We start from the raw sequence: 26,456 nt of genomic DNA, 5'->3' as shown, positions 1-26,456 counted from the left end.
CTCACTTTTTCTCTGTATTCTCTCTAAAAATCCAATTCAGTGAATATTTTTTGGACATTTATCCAGTGATAAGGTAACAGACTTCCCAGAACTTAAAGACTGGATTTACACACTGATCAAAGGATTGCACACATATATACTTACACATTGCATGTAAGTGCTATACAAACATATGACAGGGAGACTTGGCTTTATATAAATATCCTGGAACCTGGAGAATGAGTGAGAAGAGACGGGTGGGAGGAGAAGGGGAAATGCATTGTGGGCAGAGGAAACAGCATATGTGAGGAATGAGGCATGGATGAAGAAGAAGGAGCCAGAGGTGAGAATGGAGGGAGGTAGAAGGCAAGGTTTCTAGAGTACAAAATGTGGTCAGAAGTGGGCTGGGACCAGATTGCACAGAGCCTAAAAGCCATGCAAAGGATTTAGGTCTTGTAAGCAACCCTCAATTATCTTTTCGCTGAGTTGTTCTTTATTTTTTTAAGAGAAGCCAAGATGAGGAGAAAAAAATAAACACCCTGCATCCATCCAACGAAGGCCATTAACACAGTGTGTCCAACAATATATGTATCTGGCTGGGTGCAGTGGCTCACGTCTGTAATCCCAGCACTTCGGGAGGCTTATAAGTTCAAGACCAATCTGGGCAACATAGCGAGACCTCATCTCTAAAAAAAAAAAAATTAAAAAATTAGCTGGGTGTGGTGAAGTGTGCCTGTTGTCCCAGCTACTCTGGAGGCTGAGGAGGGAGGATTGCCTGAGCCTGGGAGGTTAAGGCTGTGGTGAGCTGTGACTGTGCCACTGCACTCCACTCTAGCATGGGCCACAGAGTAAGACCCTGACTCAAAAAAACTAAAACTAAAAACAAACAAAAAACCTCAATATATAGTATTTGCCTCATTCATTGGTGTTGACACTTTAGTTCTTTTAAATAAAACCTAGTATTTCAAGCCACTGTGGCTTAGTTCACATTATATAAAATTTCTTAATAATCACCATCCTTATTACTACATCAGGTATGCCTTCTAAATAATACAATGTTTGGTTATTAACTACATTAACTACATTATAGTAATATTAGACCAAAGTTTGCAGTGCACTTATACTGCTCTGCGAATTGCAAGGGCCCAGAATTATGGAACAAACAGAAAGTAATTGTTTGTTCTCCCACTCTCTCCTCTGCAGAATGTAATATTTATTACATTCAGGCAAAACACAAAATAAACTGCTGCTGTAGAGACATTTCCTTTTTAGACATTTGTCCTACTCTTACCTATCTTTCTATAAAAGAAAGAAAAACACAGCCAGGTCAGATGTGCAAAGAAAACGTTTTATCCTCATCATTTTATATAGCCTAGCTCTGAATGTATCCTTAAAAATTGTCAATAACTGAGTTCTGCCATCAAAGATAACAGAATATTGAATACAATTCCCAGAAGAAGACACCTAATTAAGACAGGAATTCCAAGTTTTACAGAAATGAAAAAAAAAAAAAGTTTCTGCTTAGTAATGTTGAATTCTAGTGAATTTCTGGGCCAGCCTCTGTTCTGCTTTAATCATCAGGCTTGGCTCTTGTGGAAAGAGCAGCGTTGTTTCAGCCTCATTATTTAGAAATTCACTATATTTATTTACCTATTGACTACATTTTATTTACCTCAAATGTCTTTGAGAAAGATTGTGGAAATCGTGCACACATAAAATAAAAGACCCTCACTGTGATGCAGCAGAGTCAAAAAGGGTGTAAATATTTTAGTCTAAAAAAGACCTCAACATGAAGAAGCTTTCAATATGAGGCTGCATGACCGAGGCGGTGTTACGGTGAGGCTGTGCGGAGAGGCTGCATCTGGGGACGGATGCTCCTAGAGGAACGGATCAATGCATGACGAATGGCAGTTTGCATATGGGGAGCTCATAAAATTCACGCCTGCAGCGACTGTTTTGCAGAGGCTGTTTCTGGCGCAGCTTCACACACAGTCTGAGCTTCACTGGCACAGCCTGGGCTGGTGGTGGCTGCAGCCTCACACCCAACCTGCTGTTGCAGGCTGCACTTGATTGCATCCCCAAAGGGCTCGCAGACCATCCACAGAGTGGTCCCACCAAGGAGTTAGGTGACAGTCAAGGCTGCTTGTTAGTGGTTCATCTAGCAACGGCTTTGCTTTTCCAAAGTGCTGTTCCTCTTTTTGCTTCTGTAAATTTCAATCTGATCTGGTCAAGTCAAGCTGCTATTTAAAAAGAACATGTTTGGATGTTACCTTTGGAGCGTTTTGATCTCGACCACTCCTCTCTCTAGGGCTTCCCTATCTGGCTCTGCAGGCTCTGTACCACACTGTCTTGGCCCACGCTGCTGGCTTGTCACCTGCACTAACTGGGCAGCCAGACAACATGACTTTCATTAACCTGCCTCCCCTGTACCTGAGTTGTCTGGTTTAAGAGCTGTTAACAGATTTCCTCGTTCACACTGTGCATTTTTTGGGCTTGTCTGTGAGGACTCAGAAACTCTTCTTGGCTTCCTGATGAGTCACTTAAACTATGTCTGGGTTTCAAAAGTGGTTCTGACCAAAGTTTTCAATCTACCTACACAGCTGTGTGATCAGTAAAGACTCAGCATTATCAAATAAACATAAAATAAACTGCTCTCTCTTGCTTCCAGCCTCACCCCTGCAAATTCAGTCCAAGGCGGCTGCTCTTTCAGAAGTATAATTGTGACCATTTTACCCCTCTCCTTAAGAACTTAAGAATAAAGTTAAATCTCTGCAGCGTGGCGTTCAAGGCTATCAACAACTGGACTCCAACTTGCTTTCCAAATGCTCTCACTCTACTCCTTAAAGCACAGCTTTGACCTGTCCCTGCCCTTTGTCTGGGCTTTTCCAAGATATGTCTGCTTGTCCAAATCCTACCTTCTGCATGAGATACCATATATACCATGAAGTCCTTTCTCCATCCTCCTGTCAATTCCTGTAGTCCTTTGTCAGTCTTTAGCACTTAACACCTTCTCCTTAGTAGTCCAAGAATCTATGTACAAGTTTTTGTTTTTGTTGTTGTTATTGTTGTTGTTATTGTTTTGGTTTATTTGTGTGTGTCAGGGTCTCAGGTCTTGCTCTGTCACCCAGCCTGGAATGCAGTGGCACAATCACAGCTCACTGCAGCCTTGACTTCCTGGGCTCAAGCAATCCTCCCTCCTCAATCTCCCTAGAGCTGGAACTACAGATGCGTACCATCACACCCTACTATTTAAAAAATTTTTTTTATAGAGACAAGGTCTCACTATGTCGCCCAGGCTGGTCTCAAACCCCTGGGTTCAAGCAATTCTCCTGCCTCGGTCTCCCAAAATGCTGGGATTACATGTGTGAGCCACTCCTCTGGGCCCTGTGTACATGTGTCTCTCAGATGCTGAGCAGTGTGAGGGCAGCATCCTCGTCTCAGTCATTTTTGCATTACCACCATGCCCACTCCCAAGCAACCAATGTGGTGCACGTAATAGGTATTCAATAACTATTTGTTGGGTGAGGGAATGCCACATTGTAGCTAGACCAAGTGGCTGCTCTGGGTGAAAGGAAGTCTCCACAGTGTGTGTGGACCCTCCCAGCACTTGCATCTACCATCCACAACAAAGGGGTGGAGGGTGGAGTGGGGGAGTGGCAGTTAGGCACTCATGTAGCTGTGATATGATTCAAGCAACACACAGGTGGTGAGAACATATATATGCTCTTTAAATTTCAGTAACAGGGACTAGAGAAGTCTTGATGAGACTTTAAAAATATGCTCTTTAAATTTCAATAACAAAGAGTGGAGAAATATTTATGAGACGTTTACATTCTTACAATTTTATGCCTGTTCCATAAGGTACTTGCCACAGTATTTCGTGGAGTTTTAAAAATATAGAAAAGCAGGGTAGGTAACAGCCTACCTATCCTTCCAAATCTCAGTTCAGCAGACAGATGTTGGCTGAGCCCCACTAAGTGACAGGCACTCAGGACACAAAGAACCAGGTATAGCTCTGCCCCAAGGAGTCACAGTCTAGCAGTGGAGCCAGAAATGCCTAGAATGAAAGTAGGTAATAAGTGCTGTAGTGTCTTTATGAACAAGGTACTGTGGTACTAGAGAGGAGGAAGCAATAAAGTTAGTCCAAGTAGCATGGAATACTTTGTAGAGAAGAGAGCCAGGGTCATGGAAGGAGCTCTGAAATGAAATAGACCTATGTCTTAATCTTGGCTCCACTACATGCTAGCTCTGTGACCTTGGGTAAACTACTTAAATCTTTGAAATGTGGGTCATGGCTGTAAAACGAGGATATTATCTGCTAGAGTCTCTGTAAAAATGGAAAGATATGGTGCACATAAAGTATCTGACATAGAATTTGGCATATATTAGCTGCTTAATAAATTTTACCAAGAAAAATGTGGGGAATGCTTGTACTGGGCCACAGAGAAGGGTCTCTTGAGGCATGGTTTTGAAATTAAAAGACCACGTGACTCAACTGTTGGTCAAGACAAATTTTGGGGATATGGCCCTGTGTACCTCCTTCTTAGAGACCTCCTTCCTCCACGGCCTTGCTAAGGGATTAGTGGACTCAAGACTCAGTCCCCCTCCTCCATCCCCCACAGGCTGACTGGTATCATCAGGAAGTCCAACTCTAGGGTGGCCAACATGTGCTTTTGTCCCTTCTTATTCTTCCATTTAATCTTTTGCTAAATGTCTACTATGATCAGACACCATGCTAGTGACTGGGAATAGCAGTACTGAGACACATATGGTCACTGCCAAACCTAGACAGGAAAACAGATGTAAACATATACATTAAAAACATACATAATGGCAACTTCTGCAAAGTGAATGCTATGCTGGAACCAATCAGAATACAGTGACAATGAGTCACAGTAGGCAGGAAGTGGCCGGGCCAGAAAAGATAAAGCTGGCTGATCAGATCCTCTGCTCTGGGAGTCTGAACTATTCAGCTCCAAGGAGCAATGCCAAGGACGCCGGAGTGGAAATAGAGGGGGCTGGTCTTGGAGCTGCCTCACTTTCTCTCTTTCCAGTCTCTTTAACTTTTCCTAAAGCCCCAATGAGACTTTGCCAGACCTTCATAAGAACCTCTTTTTCTTTCTTTCTGTTTTTTTTTCTTAAATGTGTACTAGTTTGAGAGGGTTTCATTTTCTAGTGCAAGTATTGAGTGCCTGGAGGCAACATTAGTAGCTAGGGCTGGAAATAAAAGTAATAAAACCAAATACCTAATCTAATTGGCAAAGGTGGGAAAGGGAAAATTTTAAAGACAAGTCCAGTGAGAATATGAATAGCAGCTGGGAGAAAAAAGGCCCAAGAGCCTTGCTCACACAATGTCACCATCATTATTTATTTATGGGACTACTTGCCTTGCTGAGTGGCAGGGAACATATCTTTACATCCAAAGGGTCTAGAACAATGGGTTGCATTCTAGGATATTCATAAATGCTTGTCGAAAGGATGAATGATCCAATGACTATAAGGAAGCAGAGAATCTAGAAAGATGGTCGTTGATATAGTCTCATTTTATTGATCCATTTTTTTTTAGTGCTTCTCTAAAGTATTACACACAATATTAAAAAGCTTAATGGATTCAAGCCCCAGATGTAAATAAGTAAATGGAAGAATCAGCATGGCCCATGGCTGGTTCTTGCCTTCAGAAGTTTGTGATCTTGAAGGTGAGCTTAATCTTATCTAAGGGGCAGCATCAAACAGCCAGCTACCTCCTTCTTGCACCAATGAGAACTGCAGTTATTTATGGGTTTGCTATTCCTGCCATTTTGAAAGGAATTTTATAATCAGCTTTGGTCACATTTCTCAGATGCTGAGCCATTCACAGATGCCTTGAAAGTAGCTCATCTGTGTACGTTTTGCTTCACTTGCCGGGCCACTGATATTATCTACACACTAATGAAGATAGTTCTTCTATGAATCTTCTAGGGGAAGAAAATATTCTTTGCAGAGCAGCACCTTTGCATCATGGATAATTCCATAATTTAATTGCCTTTTCTAACATCTACTTCCTGCCAGCGAAAAATATGCATGAGGCGTTGTCATGTTCTACTTGGCTGGCTTTTGGGGAATTAACAACAGGGGTTCAAATCAAAATTAACTTTACTATTTTGTTTTTCTTGGCAGGAAACCAAGATTAGAAAGGATAATGAAGATCTGAAGATGGAAAAAAGATGCAGTTTTCATAGGATCATGGGAAGTTTAAAGTGCAGAGGACCTTAGCTCACAGATAGTCTAGTTGTGGCTTCTCAAATATTAAAATACATGCAAATCACCAGAGGATCTGATTAGAATGAAGATTCTGGTTCAGAGGCTTGGGGTGGGGGGCTGAAGTTTGTATTCCTAATAAGCTCCCGGGTGAGGTAGATACTGCTTGTCCAGGGATGCAGTGGGCAGAATAATAGTCTCCCCAAACATTGATACACTCATGCTCTGGAATCTGTTAACATGTTAGGTTACAAGGCAAATTGAGTTTGCAGATGGAATTAAGGTTGGTAATCAGCCGACCTGGATTATCCTAGTGGGCCCAATATAATCACCGAGAACCCCATCATTGGATGGAGGCAGAAGAGAGTCAATGCGCGAGAAAGACTTGACCAGCCATGCTGAGTTTGAAGACGGGAGGGGTCATAAGCCAAGGAATGCAGGCCATGTCCAGCAGCTAGAAAAGATGAGAAAGTAAATTCTCCCCTAAAGCCCCCAGGAAGGAAGGCAGGCCTTGCTGACACCTTGACTTGAGCCCATTGAGACCCTTGAGACCCACTGAGACTTCTGACCTCCAGAACTCTCAGATAATAAATTTGTGTTGTTTTAAGCCACTAAGTTTATGGCAATTTGTTACAGCAGCAAGGGGGAACTAATACAATGGATCACACTTTGAGAAACAAAGGCCTATGCCTTTCATCCCACTTCCCCCTTAAATGCAGATGACTTACTCTATCCCATCAACTGTGCTCTTTTTTAAAATTACAGGAAGTCCTCAACATATGAACTAGTTCTGTTCTGAGAGCACATTTGTAAATCCAATTTGTTTTAAGTCCAACAAGGTTAGCCTAGGTACTCAACTAACACAATCAGCTATACAGTGCTGTATGTATTTAGCAGACTATATTGACACCTGGTGGAAAGAAATAATACATAAAAATGCAGGTATGCATTTTTAAAGTTCATAACTTGAAGGTTTGTATGTAGGGGGCTTACTGTATGACTTTCAGACAGCAGATCCTCTTTCAAAAGTTTGGGGGAATTCTAGGTATTCACTCATTCAAGCCATTTTTTGTATAGAAAAGTGAGATGAATATGACACAATTTTTCCCCCAAGGTGCTTACAAAATAATGAAAATAAGGCAAAGTCACAAATAACTAGCACGTCATTCTGAAACAATATCCCCTCTGAATCTCATCTGCTCTCTATTCTTTCACTATCTTAGACAGGATCCCCTTTCTTTCACCTGGACTCTGGAAAAGGCCTCTAATTGGACTCTCCAGTTTGATTTCTCCTCTTGCCAAACCATCTTAAAACAGTCGCTACACAATTCATCTCCCCAAAGTGCTGGAACACGTTCCCAGTGGAGGAAAGGTGCCAGTGATGAGGAAGAATGAGAAGGGGAACTAGAGGAGATAAATTATGGAACAAGGTCCCAGAGAAAACCCATGTGGAAAAGCAAGCTTTGAAAGGGAGGGCAGATTCTTCTCTAAGAATTCAGAGAAAAAGAGAGAAAGGGAGAGTGAAGATATAGTAAAAATGTCTGATTGTGAAGAGGAAAACTTACAGATACCATTCCACTGAGTGAGAGTTTTAGAGTTTGCTTTGGGGCTTAAAAAATGGAGAAAGATTTGGAACTGCCCTTGTGGGAATGAGACAGGAAATGGCCTTGAATGAAAGAACACCGAGCAGGCCTAACAGCCTGTGAGGCTAGACAGCCCAGCTCTGTCACGGTGCCCATCCGCAGGGCTTTCCCCAACAATTCCTAGAGAACTAGAAGCAGGAGCAGTGGAGGGACTAACCCAGAGCTACAAACAGCACGACACACGGTTGGGTTGTAGATCCTAGGACTTAAGGACCCGGCGGCTGAGTATTAATAAGGTAGCTGATGAAGGAGTCTGTGGTCTCTGAAGAGGGAAGATGAACTGGGAGATTAGAGGGAGGCTAAGGGATGAGAGATCCTGCAAGGGCAAAGAACAGATGTCAGAGAGTGAAACAGGGAAAGAGGTCAATGACAAGAAGGAGATGGCCAGAGAGGGGGTGTCAGATAGCGGCAGTCCTTGGTCCTAGCGCTGCCTTCTGGTGTGTGAGTGTAACCTTTTCTACAGACCAGTCCTTCACTTTTTAAAAAGAACTTAAGTGGCCGGATACGGTGGCTCACACCTATAATCCTGGCACTTTGGGAGAGCAAAGCAGGAGGACTGCTTGAACCCAGGAATTTGAGACCTACAACAAAATTTTAAAAATTAGCCGGGCATGGTGACAAGCACCCATAGTCCCAGCAACTTGCGAGGCTGAGGTGGAAGGATCACATGATGCCCTGAGGTCAAGGCAGAGGAATGTCTAAGCCCAGGAGGTCAGGGCTGCCATAAGCCGTGATTGTGCCACTGCACTTCAGGCTGGGCGACAGAGTGACATCTGACTCAAAACAAAAACAAAAACAAAAAACTAAAGCATTCCCCTAAATCCCATCTTTATGGAGTAAACACATGCTCTGAAATGATTTTTCATAAGCTGGGCTTCCCAAGTTTTTACCATCTAGTCAAGCTTCTCTAAGTGGATCTTGTTCAAATGTGATTCCACAGGAGAAACAGGTGGCTCCAGAGGTGGTAAATTTGTGCAGAGGACTGTGGGACCTGAGGTTGCCAGGTTTCATCTATCCACAAAAGGAGTCTAAGGTGACATTTGCACTTGCAGGAGCCACATCAGTCACTAGATCAAACGGAGCTTACTTGCAGCAAACCCTCCCTAGACTGTTTCCATGACAAGTGTTGACTGGCCTGTGCTTGTGTATTGACTAAAACACAAGGGTAGGATTTGACATACATCTTTGTTACATCTCAGTATGCAAGTTCTAATGCATTACTCTAGAGTGTTTTGGTCATTCCTTCCAATTTTGTATCTTTTTTTCTTTTTTTTTTTTTTTTGAGTTGGGGTCTTACTCTGTCGCCCAGGATGGAGTGAAGTAGCATAATCATAGCTCACTGTAGCCTCAACCTCCTGAGCTGAGGCAATCCTTCTGCCTCAACCTCCAAAGTAGCTGGGGCTACAGGTGCGTGTCACCATGCTGGGCTTATTTTTACTTTTTTTTTTGTAGAGATGAGTCCTTGCTATGTTGCCTAGTCTTGATGTCTTGGGTTCAAGCGATCCTCCTGCCTGGGCCTCCCAAATTGCTGGGATTACAGGTGTGAGCCACTGCATTCAGCCTCAATTTTGTATCATTTTAAAAATTGGTTGACAGCTTTAATATCTTAGATTCGTTGATTTAAATTTTGTATAGCCCAGAGTCAAGTACAGAGGCCAGAGTATTACCACAGGAACATTCTTCAAAGTTGACACAGTACTGATATTTTGACCCATGTTCACTTATTTCTTCATTCATTCAGTCAGTCACATGCACAGATTTGAAAGCCAGATACTGAAAGCAGTCACAGATACATTGCCTGACCTGCCTTGGAGTTTACAGTCTAGGAAGGCAGGGGTTTGGTGAATGTTACAAAAGAAGTCAGGACACTTCGGTAGTCTATCATGGACAATCTATCCTAGTCTAGAGAGTCAGGGAGGTTCCCTCCGAGGACTGATGTTAGTTTAAACTGGGGGTGATGTAAGGTTAGCTACACTACAGTTAGGCGAGGAAAGCGAAGAGGTGGCATGTTCCAGCAAGAGTGTGCTCCATCTGGGAGTTGCAGAACCGAGTGACTACAAAGGCAGGCTTGAAGAAATGAAGGTGAAGGATTGCTGGAGCCAAAGGTGTGCAAAGGGGGGCTGTGGATGAAGCTGGAGGAAACGTTGGGGGCAAAAGTGGGCAAGGCCCTGCAAACCACATTGCAGTTCTGAGCCTTATTCTGAGGACAGTCAATGAAGGCTTTTCTGTGGGAGCAGGACATGATATCTGCCTATTTAAGAAGGTATTCTAGTTTTTTGTGCATGAGTTGGAGAGTTCTAAAACAGTGTCCAGGGGAGAGAACACAGACCAAGATGGGGTAGTGAAGAGAAGGACTCACTAGTTATTTGGGAGGAAGCAATTGCTTTGTATTTACCTAGATGCAAGGAATGAAGAAGACAGGGGATGCAGATGACTCCTGGATTTCTGGCTTGAGCATCTACGTGGCTGGCAGAGTCATCTCCCAAGAAAGGAGCAGTGTTGGAGACAGAATGCCATACTTGAGGTGGGAGAGCAGATGAGTCTATCAATATGGAACTCCTGGGAAGAGTTGAGCCAGGGATAGAGACTTGGCCACTATCAAACAGAGGGTCTCAACCTGGGGTGCACACTGGAAGAAGCACCTGATAAATTTCCTTTCTTTTCTTTTTTTTTCTTTTTGAGTCAGAGTCTTAGTCTGTTGCCCAGGCTGGAGTGCAGTAGCACACTCACAGCTCACCTCAGCCTCGATCTCCTGGGTTCAGGTGATCCTTCTGCCTCAGCCTCCCAAGAAGCCAGGACTAACTTTTTGTAGAGGAGATCTCACTATGTTGCCCAGGCTGATCTCAAAGTCCCGGGCTCAAGCAGTCCTTCAGCCTCAGCCTCCCAAAGTGCTGAGATTACAGGCATGAGCCACTGCGTCCTGCCAGAATCACCCGGTGAATTTCTAAAACATATCTATACCTGGGCCTTATCCTAGACAAGCAAATCTGGGACTTGGTCTTCCTTTTTTTTTTTTTTTTAAGTTTTCCCAGTGACTCTAATATCTACCCAGAATTGAGAACTATGAGTAAGAAATATAATGGATGTCATAGATAGCTAAGGAAAAGAGAGCGAGGAGAAAAAAGGTAATGGCACAGGAAAGGATGCTTCCTAGGTACAACTGCTCACCTGTCAACTCATTTACCTGAGTACACTATACTCATGCACACATCTCCATTGTTTACGTAATAAGACAATTTCAAAAATATCAGATATAGTTCAGAACAGTTTTACTTGTAAAACAAAACCATTCGGGAGGGTATTCCCTCTCTGTAAGAAGGAGTCTAAGGTATTCCAGTTATCTATGGGTGGCCAACACATCCCCAAAACTTTGTGGCTTAGACCAACAATCACCCTGCTGTTTTCCACTGTTTCTGTGGGTTCAGAATTTGGAAGGAGTCTGGCTGTATGGGTCTGTCTTGGGTTTCCCATGCAGACAGACGGTGGGGGTGGGTGCTAGTGCAGATAGGGTCTGACTGAGCCTCTCTCCTTATCATGTGCTCTGGAGGCTTCCCCAAGCAGTCTGTCTTGATGGGCTTGCTTGGACTTCCTCTTGCATGGCAGCCTTGGAAGAGTTAGATTGTTTACACTGCAGTCGAGAGTGCCAGTAGGCACCCAGCTCACGAGGAAGATGGAGAATATCCTGGCTTCGGAAGTCTCTTCCTTCTTACTGTGCTGGCAGCCAGCTACAAAAGCCTACCAAGTCTTAAGGTGAAAGGCAGAATCCACCTCTTAATGGGGAAGATATTGCTGTAACCATCTTTGGAAAATATAGTCTGCCTCAAAGGGTTAAAGATAACAGAAGCAACCATCCAGATTTCTTTCCATCAATTTTGTATTTATACTTTGTCAGCTCGCTTTAGAACATTTGAGGAAAAAAGGGTAAATTAATTTAGGTTATAATACCACTAAGTGAAAATTGATAGTTTATGTTAGATATAACTTCTTTAATTCTAAGAATAAGCCTAGTAACTTGCAGGTAAGAGACGCTCAAACTAACTTTTCTCCCACATAAAGAAATAGTAAAATTAAAATAAAATAAATTATTCTAAATCTTTTAATTTAGCCCAAGATTAGCTTTTTATATCAAAATTTTAATTTTCAGCTGGCATGGAGACTCATACCTGTAATCCCAGCACTTTGGGAGGCTGAGGTGAGAAGACTGCTCGAGCTCAGGAGTTTGAGACCAGCCTGGGCAACATAGCAGAAACCTTATTTCTATTAAAGGAAAAAAAAAAATATATATATATGTTTTAACTTTATTTTAACAGATTTGACCAACTAAAATATATATTATCTGGGTGTGTGGTAATGCATGCCTGTAGTCCCAGCTACCCGGGAGGCTTAGGCAGAAAGACTGCCTGAGCCCAGAAGGCTGAGGTTGTGGTGATCCATGATGGTGCTACTGAACTCTAGCCCGAGCAACAGAGTGAGACCCCAACTGAAAAACAAACAAATAAATGTTGATTTTAAATCTGACACTTGCAGGTAAATATATGTATTATATATATATATATATATATATATATATATATATATATATATATACACACACACATATATATGTGTGTGTGTGCGTATATATATATCTGTAACTATCAAATGGTTGTTATTAGTAGTCTCTCTGATTTATAATGAAAGTAAGCAGCAATGGGCTTAATACATATTTCATTTCACTTTAGCTAGCATACATTCAGTGTATACCTGCATGCTTTCTATAGTTGTGCTTGATTGTTCTTTTATTTTCCCAAAACTACCAGTTAGACTGGCACATGGTTTTAGGACAAGGTGAGCCCCTGAGTCCATTGCAAGTCTGTTTTCAGCCAGCTGGTTACATCTACACAGTGTTAGGACTTAGATAAATATTTTGTCTGTCTACTATGTCTGATGAATTCCATATGAGGATTAAAAAAGTTACTTTCATAGGGGATTTTGCTTTTGGTATTTTAATCAGAATAGAAAAAGAAGACACTTTAAATTTATCTTCTGCTTCTAACTTAGAATATTCAGCAAAATATTTTCTCTCATTTTCTTTGAAATGTAAGGTCTCCACTTGGGGGGGAAATAGGGATTACTGATGCCCACTCTCCTTGTGGACCTTGCCTTGCTCATTCACAGAATTTTTCAAACAGAGGGTACCATAAAGGAGTAAGACACTGTTACCCTTTAATCAATACCAGAATAAAGAAGTTAATTACCTTTTAGTCAATAGCACAATAAGGGAGTTAAGGTTCATCTCTAAATTATATTCACCTTGGATATTTCTTCACTGTAGTGTTGAGGAAATGACCATCTAACCACCATGGAAACTTAGAAGCACATTTCCTGTCTCTTGGGGCAGTTTATTTGTTCACTCACATACCATTCTTCATTTTAACAGATTTGACCAACTCAAAACAGAAGCACGATTGTTTAAACTCCAGTCAAAAATATTATCTGACTGACCTGATCTTTTTTCCCAGAGATTTGGAGTTATTTGTTTGCTTTTCCTCTAAAGTCTATAAAAAGAATTAAAACTGGTTTATGCATTCAGCCTCAGTCGAATTACTAAAGTTACAATCTGAATCAATAAAAAATTTAAAAGCCACAAACAATTGTCCATCAATGAATGAACGGGTAAAGAAAATGTGGTATATACATACAGTGGAACATTATTTGGTCTGAAAAAAGAAGTAAATCCTACAATGTGTGACATGACAACACAGATGAATTTTCAGGTCTTTGTGAGTAGTGAGATCAGCTGGTCACAGGAAAAATAGCACATGATTCCACTTCTATGAGGTATCTAAAATAGTCAAGCCTATAAAAGCGGAGAGAGAATGGTGATTTCCAGCCTGTAGGAAGGAGGGAATGGGCAGTTGCTGTTCAATGAATATAACATTTATATATGAAGTTTGAAGGCACTGTGCCTATTGTTAACAACACGGTGTTGTGCATTTAGAAATGTAAGAGGGCACATCACATGTTCAGTTCTTTCTACAGTAAAAAAAAGAGAGGCATTGATTTTAAGTTATGCAACTGATCCTCAATCATTTCAACACATTTTTATTGGTAATTATCTCCAAAGATTGAGAAGCAGAGTTCTGATGGGTCCCTAAGACAAGAGGACATCAGTCATGTCATGCTAGTGAACCATACTTGGACCTTGGTGATGGTTTAATCAAGGTCATTTATCTTCTAAGAAACTGAAGTACTGAGAGGTTATGTCAAACTGAGGCAGCTAATCTGCGTCAGGACTCAGGCTGGCACCCAGGTTCTCTGACCTCTAGGGACAATCCTAGCTTTGGTCTTTCAGGTATCTACCAAGTGGAAAGACAGTGGATTCACCAATGTTAGAGCTGGCGAGCATTTTAGGGGTCGCCTCATAAATTCCATCACTTGGTAGATGAAGATGCTGAAGCCAAGAGAGTTGATACATGTACAGAAGTACACATGGTTTTCAGGAGAATCAACATATCACACATTGCAGGATTTCCTTCTTTTTTAAGGCTGAATAATGTTCTACTGTATGTCCCTTTGTCATTTTAAACTTGGTGAAAAACAGTGCACTTTTAATAGCAAATAAGATGACCACTGTCCACCCTAGAGGTCAAGACAACTCCCCTCACTGGAACAGTATGGCTCAGTCGGCTTAAGGGAGGGCAATGCGAGAGTTTGCATTTTAATTCATTAATTACTTTGGAACGGTACTTTGCAATCTTTTGAATTATTCTTTTCAATAAACATACAAATCTCATGCTTCTCTCATATGGTTGAATTTCAAAATAGGTATTTCAGTTTCCTTTTTAACTATATACAGCATTGAATTGCACTCTAAAGTGGGTGGCTTTGAAATCAGCACCTTTGTTGACGGACAGCTCAGCTCTGCTCCCACCTCCCAGGTCTCCCAGCGCACGTGCATCCCAGCCACAGGCCTCCTAGGATAAGCCCAGCCAACAGCCAAGGTGGCTGGATACCAGTGCAGGCTCATTTCTGAGTCTTCAGTGGGCAGCTCCGACCTGAACACATCCCACCAGCCTGCCGAAACTTCCTTGACACTGCATTGCAAGTTTGACTCTTTCTACTTGATTCTCCTTTCTCTTCCCTCTCCTTTCAAGGATGTCCGATCTGCGTGGGCGTTCGAAGGCTGCCCTGCCTGATTTTGCTGCCTCCCCTTTATTTTTTACAAGCCCTACTCAATCCCCCCCACCCATTTCTTCTGATCCCATCTTATCTGGGAGAACTCAAAACAACACAAATAAGTTTTTTCCTAATGAGACCTATCTTCCCCTCCACTGACATTCTAATACTTGCCCAGCCCAGGGCACCATGGCCCACTTCCTTCTCCCTCCTCCCCATGCGTTGAGAATCACCATTAGAGAATACTGGCTAAATTATTTGGCTAAATATTGATTAATTAACAAAAATTTGGGGGGTCAGAAATGCTAGGTTATAACTATTATAGGTGCTATTAAGTACATAAATAAATCAAAAGCCCATTAGGAGCCTGGAATCAAGTTGTGGAGAAATAACTTACAGAGAAAAAGTGGTTTTTAGTAATCATAATATAAGCAGATACCTTTAAGAGCTGAATCTATGCCTCTATTTATCTTTCTGTTTGTCTATCTGTCTGATCTATTTGAACAGATTTCCAGTGTGCAAGGTTAGGAGAGAAGAAACAATTGTTGCAGTCTTGTCATTTTTTTAATTTGTAAAAATTGAATAATTTAATAGGAAGAATCATTGTGAGAAATAACTGAAATGTTGGGAAAGTACTATAAATCCCAGGGGATTACCAACAGAAATTACACTTTCCTGCTGCCAAAGGATTTCATTTTTGACACGCATTAACCATCTACCTTATAGATACCTCTCAGCCACGGTGCAAGGCGGCTCTCATGAAAGGACAGACGGAGTGGGGGTGGAGAGGCGGAAGAGGCAGAACAGAAACACTGTGAATTTCAATCCTGTTGCTTGGAAAAAGCAATGCGATGCTAATCCTACAATAGTAAATTTCCTCTTATCCCCTGAAACTGACGCTGACGTTTCCATTTATTCATTCAGTTCCTTTAGACTCCTTGTCAAATCTCTTCTAGTTGCCAAGCAACATAACAGCCCTTCTGTACATAAGCATTAGGCAACAATTGTTGTCAATGTTTCCCCTTTCTTTGAAAGGGAAATTTAATGACCCTTTCCTATGAGAAAATGACGACAAGAACCTGTCCACGGTAAAATCTGAAAGTTGTGTGTCTTGTGTTCTTGTCTGAATCCAAGTACTGGACTAAATTGACTTTAAAACTCCTGTAAAATTATCAAATTAAAATTTGCCCCAAAGTTCGCATGGTTTAGACTTTCAAAACAACAACATATTAAAATTTGTCTCAAATCCCATGAAAAGAGTTCTCTATTACATGGAGTTAATATTTTAAAGATGCATGATGACTGGTTTCTTCTGTTCTCTCTCTTTCTCTCTCTTTGCCTCTGATTCTGCTAAAACCTCTTTGATCAAATGCTTAGATTTTTCTGACCATATTTCCCCCCACATAAATATTTGAACTATATATCAGTACTCTGTAAAATAAAGATCAAGACAAAAATTGCAAAATAGTATATATTTAGCATAAAACAACAAAACATCTGCTCGTCTGTTATGGACAGACACCAGGACACAGAGACATAAGTGCTTTCTATCTCAGTCATCTGAAGAAACATTGAAGATGACACTTCCCTGGACAAATCTCCTATTCCTCCTCTTTCATTTCAACAATTCTATATGATTATTGTTTATAACCCAATTTGTTTCCATAACTCAAACAGCTCTAAAAACTCTTCACAATACATGGCACAGCACAGCAATGATATTATAGACAGAGCTATCACCCATTTTCATCTCATCCTATTGTCTAGTCACACATTTTTTGTGAGGTCAGCAATAGCTACAAAAATTTAAAAGAGTCAAGTTCACTTTTATGTTCTTTTTTTTTTAGTTAGGCTTTTTATTTTTTCTTTCTAATCTTGGTTGTGTGGGAATGTATAGTTTGAGCTCCAACCAAAAAAGTTAGTTAACTAGATCCCCTTTTCCTTTTTTTTTTTTTTTTTGAATAGGAGTCTCACTTTGTCGCCCAAACTGGAGTGCAGTGGCACGTTCACGGCCACCGCAGCCTGGACCTGTTGGGCTCAGGTGATCCTTCTGCCTCAGCCTTCCAAGTAGCTGGAACTCCAGGTGCGCACCACTACACCTGGATAATTTTTTTATTTATTGTAGAGACGAGGCCTCATCATGTTGTCTAGGCTGGTCTCGTACCTCTGGGCTCAGGCAATCCTCTCATCTCTGCCTCCCAAAGTGCTAGGATTACAGGTATGAAGCACTGTGCTGGCTCCATTTTTAAATGATAAAATAAACAGATAAGCTCCTCCAGATCCTTTATAATTTACATTATTAAAAGCTCATAAAGCAGCTCCACATTTATATTGCACTTGATGAGTTTGTGAGGTAGGTTTTATGATCATGTCCAATCTACAGGTTAGGAAACTAAGGCCCAGAAAAGTTAAGTGACTTATTCCAGGCTGCACAACGAGTAATTGAAGAGCTAATAATCTTTGACTTCTGTTTCCAAACTCTATACTCTTTCCACAACTTTACCTATTGATGATCACTTCCCAAGTGTAGTGGGACCTCTAGAGTGACTTAGGGATTCCTTTGTTACAATGGTCCATAACTGGACACTCATCAAATATTAACCCGATCTTCAAAGATCCTCTTTACTTTCCATCACCAGCTTTTACTGCAGAATTGTGTTCTATTTAAACTGATTTATAAGAATGCATGAAAAACACCGGACTAAAAATTCTATTTTGTCTATAGCAGTTCTAACAATTCTCTCTTACTCGGTTAAGAATTACATAAAAATTTGTAAATCTAATTTAGCCCAGTAACCAAGTATTTCACGAAAGAAATGATCTAATGATCACTATTAAGCCATGTACTTAACCCATCTAATGATGAATTTCTTTAAAAAAATACATCACTTAGAAGAGAGCTATAAAAAGTGAGTGTGCCCTAAATATATGATTCGATTAGCCCAAAATATTTTGTTCTCATATCTTGCCATAACAAAGTGAGACTGAGGGATTTTTTTTCCTTCCCTTTATTTATTTTTTTGGTGCAGGAGAATTTGACTGGCTACTCACCAAAGGACTTTACTGGTTATTGTGCAACCTACTTGCGACCACCTGTATTTTATAATCATCTCATGATTTTTGAAGAACCACAGGTAGTCAACCTAAGTAACCTAGGTTTCTGTTTTCAGAAGCAATTTAAAGCATGCTTTATTTAATAGCAAAGAGAGTACTAAGATGAGATGACATTTCCATTAACCTACATTTCGTTTTTCAAGAAGGCTGGAGATTTTGCAAAATATCGTGAATGGGAAATGTAGTCTCTAAAGAACTTAACTATTCAAGCAGGCAAGTTCATTCATCCATTATTCATTCATTTATCTAACTCTAACTGGAGGGTCAGCCATGTATCAAAGCCAAGAATAGTAATGGTAAGACCCATTCCTTGCCTCCAAGGAGCACACAGTCTCACATGGTGAGACAGGGAGCCAACTGACAGTGACACTTCCTGGAATAACAGCTGCCATGAGAATGCAGAGAAGCCCCCTAAAGCATAAGACAGACGGCAGGTCATTTCGGCAGGGCAGGAGAAAAGGAGGATCGGGTCCCTGAGAAGGACATCCCAGACAGAGGAAACTGCCTTTGCAAAGTCTTGGAAGAGACACATTCAAGGTCAGGACGGCAGCTGAGGTGTGTGTGGAAATGTGACAGTAGATGAAGGTGGAAAGGTAGACAGGCATCTGTGCAGGCAGAGGATGAAGGTCATCATGCTAAGGAGACTGAACTTTGACTCCAACCATATTTCTAATTTAAATCTTTATAGTTGTAATCCACAACCCAAAGGTATTTTCAAACAAAACTGTTGAACAGAGTGTCAGTTTTAAGTTTCAGTTGACTTCAATATTAAACCGTGGGTTACTGGCTCCTCCTTTGGATTAAATGCGGCACGAAAGCAGAAATTATTCAATTTGCTCCTAGTCAGTTCATCCCAGAGTGGGCCCACCAGAGATAACCAAAAAACACATTTCATGGCAACATTTATTAGGAAGTATTACATTTCCCACAGTGCTGGACTATATACTGTATCAAAAAACGACACAGATCTGTTCTCTCATCTCTACTAGTTTATAATCCAAGACATAACAGTTGTTACTATTCTTAATTTTCGGAACTGAAACGTCATTGTTCTGTGTGACGGACTGAGAAAACAACTAATCATAAAAAGGTTATAATAGTTAATAACTAAGAAAAGACAGTGTACTAAAATACAACAATGGAAAAATCATAAATGATCAGAATTCTCGGTTGTTTGCTGTGATTTATCTCATTGAGTTGAGAAATCTCTTAACCTTTTGACAAGGGAAGATGGAATCCACTAACGGAGTCAGAGGCACTCCGCCTCCATCGTCATGCAGATCGACGACATTGACCGCTTAAACCTCACCCTCTTTCAAAGTAGTGCCAACATTTTTAAGTGACTCAAGTGCAGTGGGAAAACACCGTCTCCTGTAAATCTCCTCGTGGACATCTGACGTGGCTCACGGCAGGTGGATGAAGGTGACGCCCAACCCATGGATGAAAGGCTCACACTGAGCCTCTGTGGTCTGTGAGCTGAGAGGTCAGCCCATTTCCCCTTGCTGTCCTGATGCCAACTCGTTTGGAATAAGACACTCTAATGTTAGCTGCTGAGCTTCCTGTAGTGGTCTGTCTAACCGTGCTCTCCCAGGATCAATTGCTATGGTCTGGTTCTTTAAAGTGTTTTCCCTTCCCATGGTCCAGGTTTAGGTGCTGTTCTACACATCCACCAACAGACATGTGAATGGAATGATGCCAATCTATGGTCAGCACTGAGGCACCCAAAACAACTTCTCAAATTGGGGAACACATATTCCCACTTGAGACCATGACTGTGAGTCAGGGATTATATGAAGTCATGACATAACAGAGGCACATCTTTCTGCTACTGTTCACTCAACAGTCAGTAAGCTTGTAAAGATACAGGCCAAAACAAACTCAGTTTCCCTTATCATACTCCCAAACACAGAATCCTTCTGTGACCTCTGGTCACCTAAATGTGTGGGGTTTTCTTACTGCCAAGCAATTCTCCAGCAGCGGGCTCTTCAGCAGACTCCAGCTGGGTGGTCCCTAACTTAACTTAGCTCTGATACCACCTGGGGATTTTATTCTATCCTACAGGCTGACCGCTCAGACCCACAAGACTGCTCAATCATTCAGATGCCAGTTGCAAGTACAGTCAGCCCTCCATACCCATAGCTTCCACATGTGTAGATTCATCCAACCTTGGATCAAAAGTATTTTTTAAAAAACAACAATAACAGGAGCCTCCTGAAAGGCTATGGCCTTTGCACTACTCTAAAGGGAAAAAAAAGAAAAGAAAAAAATTGAGTCAATGTCTCCCTCTTTCATCCAGACTAGAGTGTGGTGGCCCGATCACGGCTCACCACAGCCACGACCTCCTACGCTGAGGTGATCCTCCTGCCTGGGGCTATCGGCACACATTACCATACCTGAATTATTTTTTAAATTAAAAATTTTTTTTTGTAGAGACAGGGTCTCACTATGTTGCCTAGGTTGGTCTCAAACTCTTGGACTCAAGCAATCATCCCAAAGTGCTGGGATTACAGGCATTAGTCACTGTGCACAGCCTAAAGTTAAAAAATCTTAAATCAAACCATCAAAAAGGGGGGACCATCTGTAATTTGCTAGACTGGTTCACAGAACTCAGGGAAAACACATAGGTTTACTGGTTTATTACAAAGGGCATCATCAGGTTACCAGATGGGAGAGATGAGTAGGACAAGGTACGGGAGAATGGGTGCGGAACTTCCACACCCTTTCTGGGTTCAGCACCTTCCGGAAAGCTCCATGTGTTCAGCTCATCTGAACCTAATCTTTCTGGACTTTTCATGCAGCTTCATTATGTAGGCATGATTGGTTATATCAGTGGCCACTGGGGAATAAGTTCAGATTTGGGGGGAATGAAAATTTCAACCCTCTAATCACTCAGCTGGTTCCCCTGGCAACCAGCCCCCTCCAGAGGCTGTCCTGGAGTCCCCAGCCAAAGGTCAACTCATTAGTATACAAAAAGATGCTTATCATTTGGGAGACACCAAGGATTTTACGGGTTGTATGATGTGAAGACCAAATATATATTTCACAATACAATAAGTCCCCTATATAGGAATGAGTTCCATTTGGAAAGCTCGTTTGTAAGTCCAATTTGTTCATAAGTCCAACAAAGTTAACTTAGTTATCCAACTAACAGAGTTGGCTATATAGTACTGTACTGTAAAAGACTTATAAGACTTTTCACACAAATAATACATAAAAAACAAGCACAAAGAATAAAAAAATACAAACATTTTTAGTATTATAGTACAGCACATGACAATGTATGCCAGAATATGTGAACCAACCTGATTGGACAAGCAAACATATGTTTGCATCTTTGAAAGTTCATAACTTGAAGGTTCTTATGTAGGGGACTTACTGTATCACAAAATTAAAACAGTTTTATGTTGAAATAATATGTGAAATATATTTGCATGAATTTTAAGATAATATATAATACTTTAAAGAAGTTGCTTGCTGGGTGGAAGTTAGTGTTGATCATGTCCCTAGAGAAACATGGCAATAAGTGTGTTCTTCTGTGTCCTGGGGGTATCTTGGTGGAAAACCTTGAGAAGCAGTGATATGAAGAAAACATAGGCTTTAGTCTCAGACTCAGCTGAGTATGAATCCCCTCTCTTCCACAATTCCTGAGGGTCTGACCTTGACCAAGTCAAGCCTGACCCTTGACCTCAAGTCCTGTGTCCTCATCAAACAGGAATGTTATTTATTTATTTACAGACAGGGTCTCATTCTGTCTCCCAGGCTGGAGTGCAGTAGCATGATCATGGCTCATTGCAGCCTTGAAACCACCTACAGAAAATTAATATAGGGTCACAGGATAAAAGCTGTGGAAGAGACTCAAGCCCTGCATAGTTGCAGCTGTGTTTGGAAATTAACAAATCTGTTGTTTCCAAGTTTGCTCCTGGCATGACTGTTTGCACAATCACTTCAATAGAGAGCAATCGATTATCTTCATGTCCTCATCCCTGGAAATGGGGAAGCTGCCTTCAAGGTTGATAAACACATTTTCCCTTAAACAGTGAACCTGAGGTTACATAGATCACCTTGATGGCAGCAGAACTTGGAGCGCCAAAAGGCAGCTTTAATCTCCAGAGACCCCCACCTCCCAGGTATCTTCCTGCTAAATAACCTCTATAATGGCTCAGTGCCCAGGGGTCAGTGGTCGATGATCATAGAACTTGGTATATTTATAGATAGCACTTATTATAAAACCTAAGAGTGATGTTTGAGAAGTTTTTCAGACTTTGTACTCTGATGGGCCGTGAACCCACCTCGACCTGGGACACATACCAAGGAGCTGACTGTACTGGTCTTGTGACCTCCCTTCCAGAAACTGGTTCTGAACACAAAGTGAGTTTCAACACCCCCCGTGACTTTATCCCCAACCAATCAGCAGTTCCCATTCCCTAGAACCTGCGCACCAAATTACTTCTTTAAAAAATTTAGCCTAAGACTCTCGGGGGGGCAGATTTGAGAAATATCTCCTGTCTTTCTCACTCAGCTGCTTTGTGATCATTAAACTCTTTATTGTGACACTGCTGTCTCAGTATGTTGGTCCTTTTCTGTGCAGCAGGCCTAGGAACCCCATCAGGCTGAAAGAGACTCAGACTCCTTGACTCAAGTGATCCTCCTGCCCCGGCCTTCCATATAGCAAAACTACAGGAGCCCGCCACCATGCCTAGCTAATTTTTTAATGTTTTGTAGAGATGCGGTCTTGCTATGCTGCCCAGGCTGGTCTCAAACTCTTGGCCTCAAGTGATCCTCCTTCCCTGGTCTCCCAAAGTACTGGAATTACAGCCATGAGCCACATGCCTGGCCAGGGATGTTGTTTACTATGAAGATTTATAAAACATGTAGCATAGTCATTGATGGAGCCACGATGAGCTTTTGAAAACATGTCAGATCAAATCATGCTCCTGCTTGAAATCTTCTAACAGTTTACTTATGCTCTTTTGAATAAGTCCTACTAGCTCTACTGTGGGTTCTAATCCTTCTGGTACACAGACCCCCTTTGGCAGTCTGGTGAAGCTGATGGGAGCCTTCTCCGAATAATGTTTTAAAATTCATGAAATAACATACATGTCATCACAAAAGAAACCACTCACGTTGACATACAGTTAGAATACTAATAAGACAAAAAAATTCATGCTCCAGTAATTTATGAGCATTTCTATGAACACAGCAAATATACAGTATAGAGGCAGGTCCTAAAACAACAGTGAATTTGAAGCAAGGAAGAAAAAGGAACAGCTTAGGATATCTGCAACAACGTAATTGGCTATGAAAATATTTGTGATTTCTAGTTGCCAAAGTCACAGATATGGCTGCTACTGCTGTGGGTTCTCCTCTTCCTTTGCCTACATTCATGATGGAGGGAAATGCTAGATTTTATTTAGAAGTTAGTGAAGATACAAATGTATTTTTAGATGACAAGATAAAAATATATTTGTTCCCCTGCAAGTTCCCTGACTCCCAGATTCCATCCATGGATCCCTTGGAGGTCCATGGACCCGGATGAAGACTTGGCATTCTAAGCGAGATTCTTTTTTGTGTGTGTGCTAATTTTAAAAATATTTTGTAGGGACAGGGTCTTGTTATTTTTGCCCAGGCTGATCTCAAACTCCTGGGCTCAAGCAATCCTCCCATCTCAGCCTCCCAAATTGTTTGGATGTCAAGCATGAGCCACCGTACCTGGCTTAAGTGGGATTCTTTAACTGCATCTCCTATCATCTTTGTCTCCTCTGCTAATCACACTGGCCACACTGACCACTTCCTCTTCAAACACATTTAACTTAGTCCACCATAGGCATCTGCTTCTGCTTTTTTCTCTGTCTGGAATTTTCTGCCCTTTTTTGTTGGTCTTCATCTCAACTAAATATCACCTACAGAGGGCTTCCCTGATCACCCCATGTAAAGCAGTCTCCTCCCCTTGCTTCCTGCTTCATCACACCATCCTGCTGTGTTTCCCCCTGTCCTGGTCACAGTACTGATCTCCAGTTTATTCTCTGCTTCCTGCCCTAAAATGTGAGCTCCACTGGAGTAGGACCCTCATCCACATGTTCAGTGTCACATCCCAGCACCTAGAACAGTGATTGTGTCTAGTACATTTTTGCTAAGTGAAAGAAAAAATAGACTCCACAAATGCTATTTCTCTCATCCTTCATTCTATTTCTGGTATAGTGGGGATGCAAAGAGATGAGAGATAAACTCCTGTCCTCAAGTGATTTACAGCCCAGTGGAGGCTGTGGGGTGCCCCTACAGAAGTGGCACCAGCACTGTGCTGGCTTGGGGTCCCGTCTAAACCCTTCCATTCACCTGCACAAGTGCAGGCAAACCACCCAAAGGGCCTTGGTTCCTGTAGTGCCAGATGAACGGGCTGGACAAATAGATCCCCAGAGGATATGGTTTATAACCATGAAGAGCTAACAAGGTCGCATATGTGTCAACAGAAGGTCTCTGACCCCGAGTGGAGGAAGCTTCACAGACTTGGAGAGAGTCTTCCAGCGTAATCAGACTCCAACAAATGTTGAAGAGAGAGTCATGAACTCCCAGGGTGGAAAGAAACTTCAAAGGCTAACAGGCATGGCCACCACGCTGTAGCTGAATATCTCTCTATGAGGCCCTTTTTCAAGAGGTAATACAACACCCTTGCTCTCTGTTGCAACCTGCAAGGTAGTTAGCAGTGTAAACCGTGATATGGCACATTGCCTGAGTTCAAATCCCAGCTCTCTCACTTACCAGCTACATGAACTTGGCCAAATTACTTAACTTCTCTGTTTCTCAATTTCTACCTCTGTAAAACAGAAGTAACAACAGTATCTACCTCATGGAGTTATGGACAAGAGTGAGTAAAAACAATAAATGTAATATGTTGTACATACTTTCAGTAAATGCTACTATTTATGATTCTTTCTGCTAAATAGTTTACTACTATGGCAAATTAAGGATCCTCCAAAACATTTTTCCCCTTCTGCCATGTAATTGAATCTTTACCAGTCAGGGATGACATTCCCCAGTTTAGAGTTTCTGCAAGACAACAGGCAACTCTATCTTACCTTTTCCTTGACATTCACATGACTATTGAGTTCAGCCATCTTGCTTCTAGTGGAATAAGCCCTATAAAAAGGGGAAAAAAAGATTCAAGTTTTAAAATTGATTTCTCACTGTTATCTTCATACTCTCTTCCAACATAGTAAACAATTTCATTCAGTCATAATCATAAATACCATTTTAGAATGTGAATATACTTTCAAGCTAAGCATTTGACTCAGATATGTACTAAAAGCAGTTACAATAATTCTGGAAGACAATGTAAAATCTTTTATTCATACTGTATTGACATGAAAAATGACAAAAACAGATGGAAATGTAACCAAATTGTGTTTCTTCTTATTATGGGGGGAAAAAAGGTGGTCAAAAACAGCAAGAGGAAGGAAATTGTACCTATTTTAACTAAGCACTGTCATTACAATCTTCACTGTCCCAAAGCTTTTATCAGCCCCTGGGTAATCTAGCAAACATTTACTATCTCTTACATGTATGCAACTATACCAAACATTGTAGAAAGAAACATGAGAAATGGGTCTAGGTTTAAACATAATCCTTTTTTTTTTTTTTGAGTTGGAGTCTCACTCTGTCACCCAGACTGGAGTGCAGTGGCCGCTCCCGGCCACCGCAGCCTCGCCTGCTGGACTCTGGCGATCCTTCCGCCTCAGCCTTCCGAGTAGCTGGAACTACAGGCATGCGATACCACACCCGGTTGATTTTTTGATTTATTGTAGAAATGAGGTCTCGCTGCCCAGGCGGGTTTCGAAGCCGCAGGTTCAGGCAATCCACTCACCTCAGCCTCCCAAAGGCATGGGATTACAGGCTGAGCCACGGAGCCCGGCCACTTTTTTTTTCTTTTCCTGCTACCTGGAATGCTCTGACTTCAGATCTTTTTTTTTTTTAAGTGCACAATGAGGGTTTAATCAAAATACCTACATTAAAGTTAATGTAAGAAATTTAAAAAAATTTTTTTAGAGTCAAAGTGTATATACCTATGTAGCAAACATAGGTATATTACATCCTTGTGAGGTTTGAACTTCTATTGAGCCCATCACCCAGGTGGTGAAATATGGTATTCAGAGCCCATCACCCAGGTGGTGAAATATGGTATTCAGTGGATTGACTTCAGTTCTTAGCAAAGTTGTTTCTTTCCTGTAGCTTTTTTTTTTTAATCAATATTTTTTATTATGATATTGTGGGGTACAGTTAAGGGTTAGGTATACAAATATGCTTCGTTCAGGCACCCTTGTTGATAAGAGG

At 41.4% G+C, this 26,456-nt stretch overlaps 1 protein-coding gene across 4 annotated transcripts in view; it reads right to left on the bottom strand.

Moving 5' to 3' along the window:
* SPATS2L (spermatogenesis associated serine rich 2 like) overlaps positions 1–26,456 on the bottom strand; it is a 180,372-nt gene that overhangs the window by 67,319 nt on the left and 86,597 nt on the right. For all 4 annotated transcript variants that reach the window (XM_021718477.1, XM_008069797.2, XM_008069799.2 and 1 more), the window contains one exon: positions 25,205–25,265. In XM_021718477.1, coding sequence (XP_021574152.1) covers positions 25,205–25,243 — 39 coding nt within the window. In that variant the 5' untranslated portion in view covers positions 25,244–25,265. The remainder of the gene's footprint in view (positions 1–25,204; positions 25,266–26,456) is intronic.

This window comes from Carlito syrichta, unplaced genomic scaffold, assembly GCF_000164805.1.
Source record: "Carlito syrichta isolate Samal-C Ts95f unplaced genomic scaffold, Tarsius_syrichta-2.0.1 Scaffold312209, whole genome shotgun sequence".
Classification (NCBI taxonomy): Eukaryota; Metazoa; Chordata; class Mammalia; order Primates; family Tarsiidae; genus Carlito; species Carlito syrichta.
The sequence above is the reverse complement of the archived record's forward strand: the minus strand, read 5'-3'. Positions and strand labels throughout refer to the sequence as shown.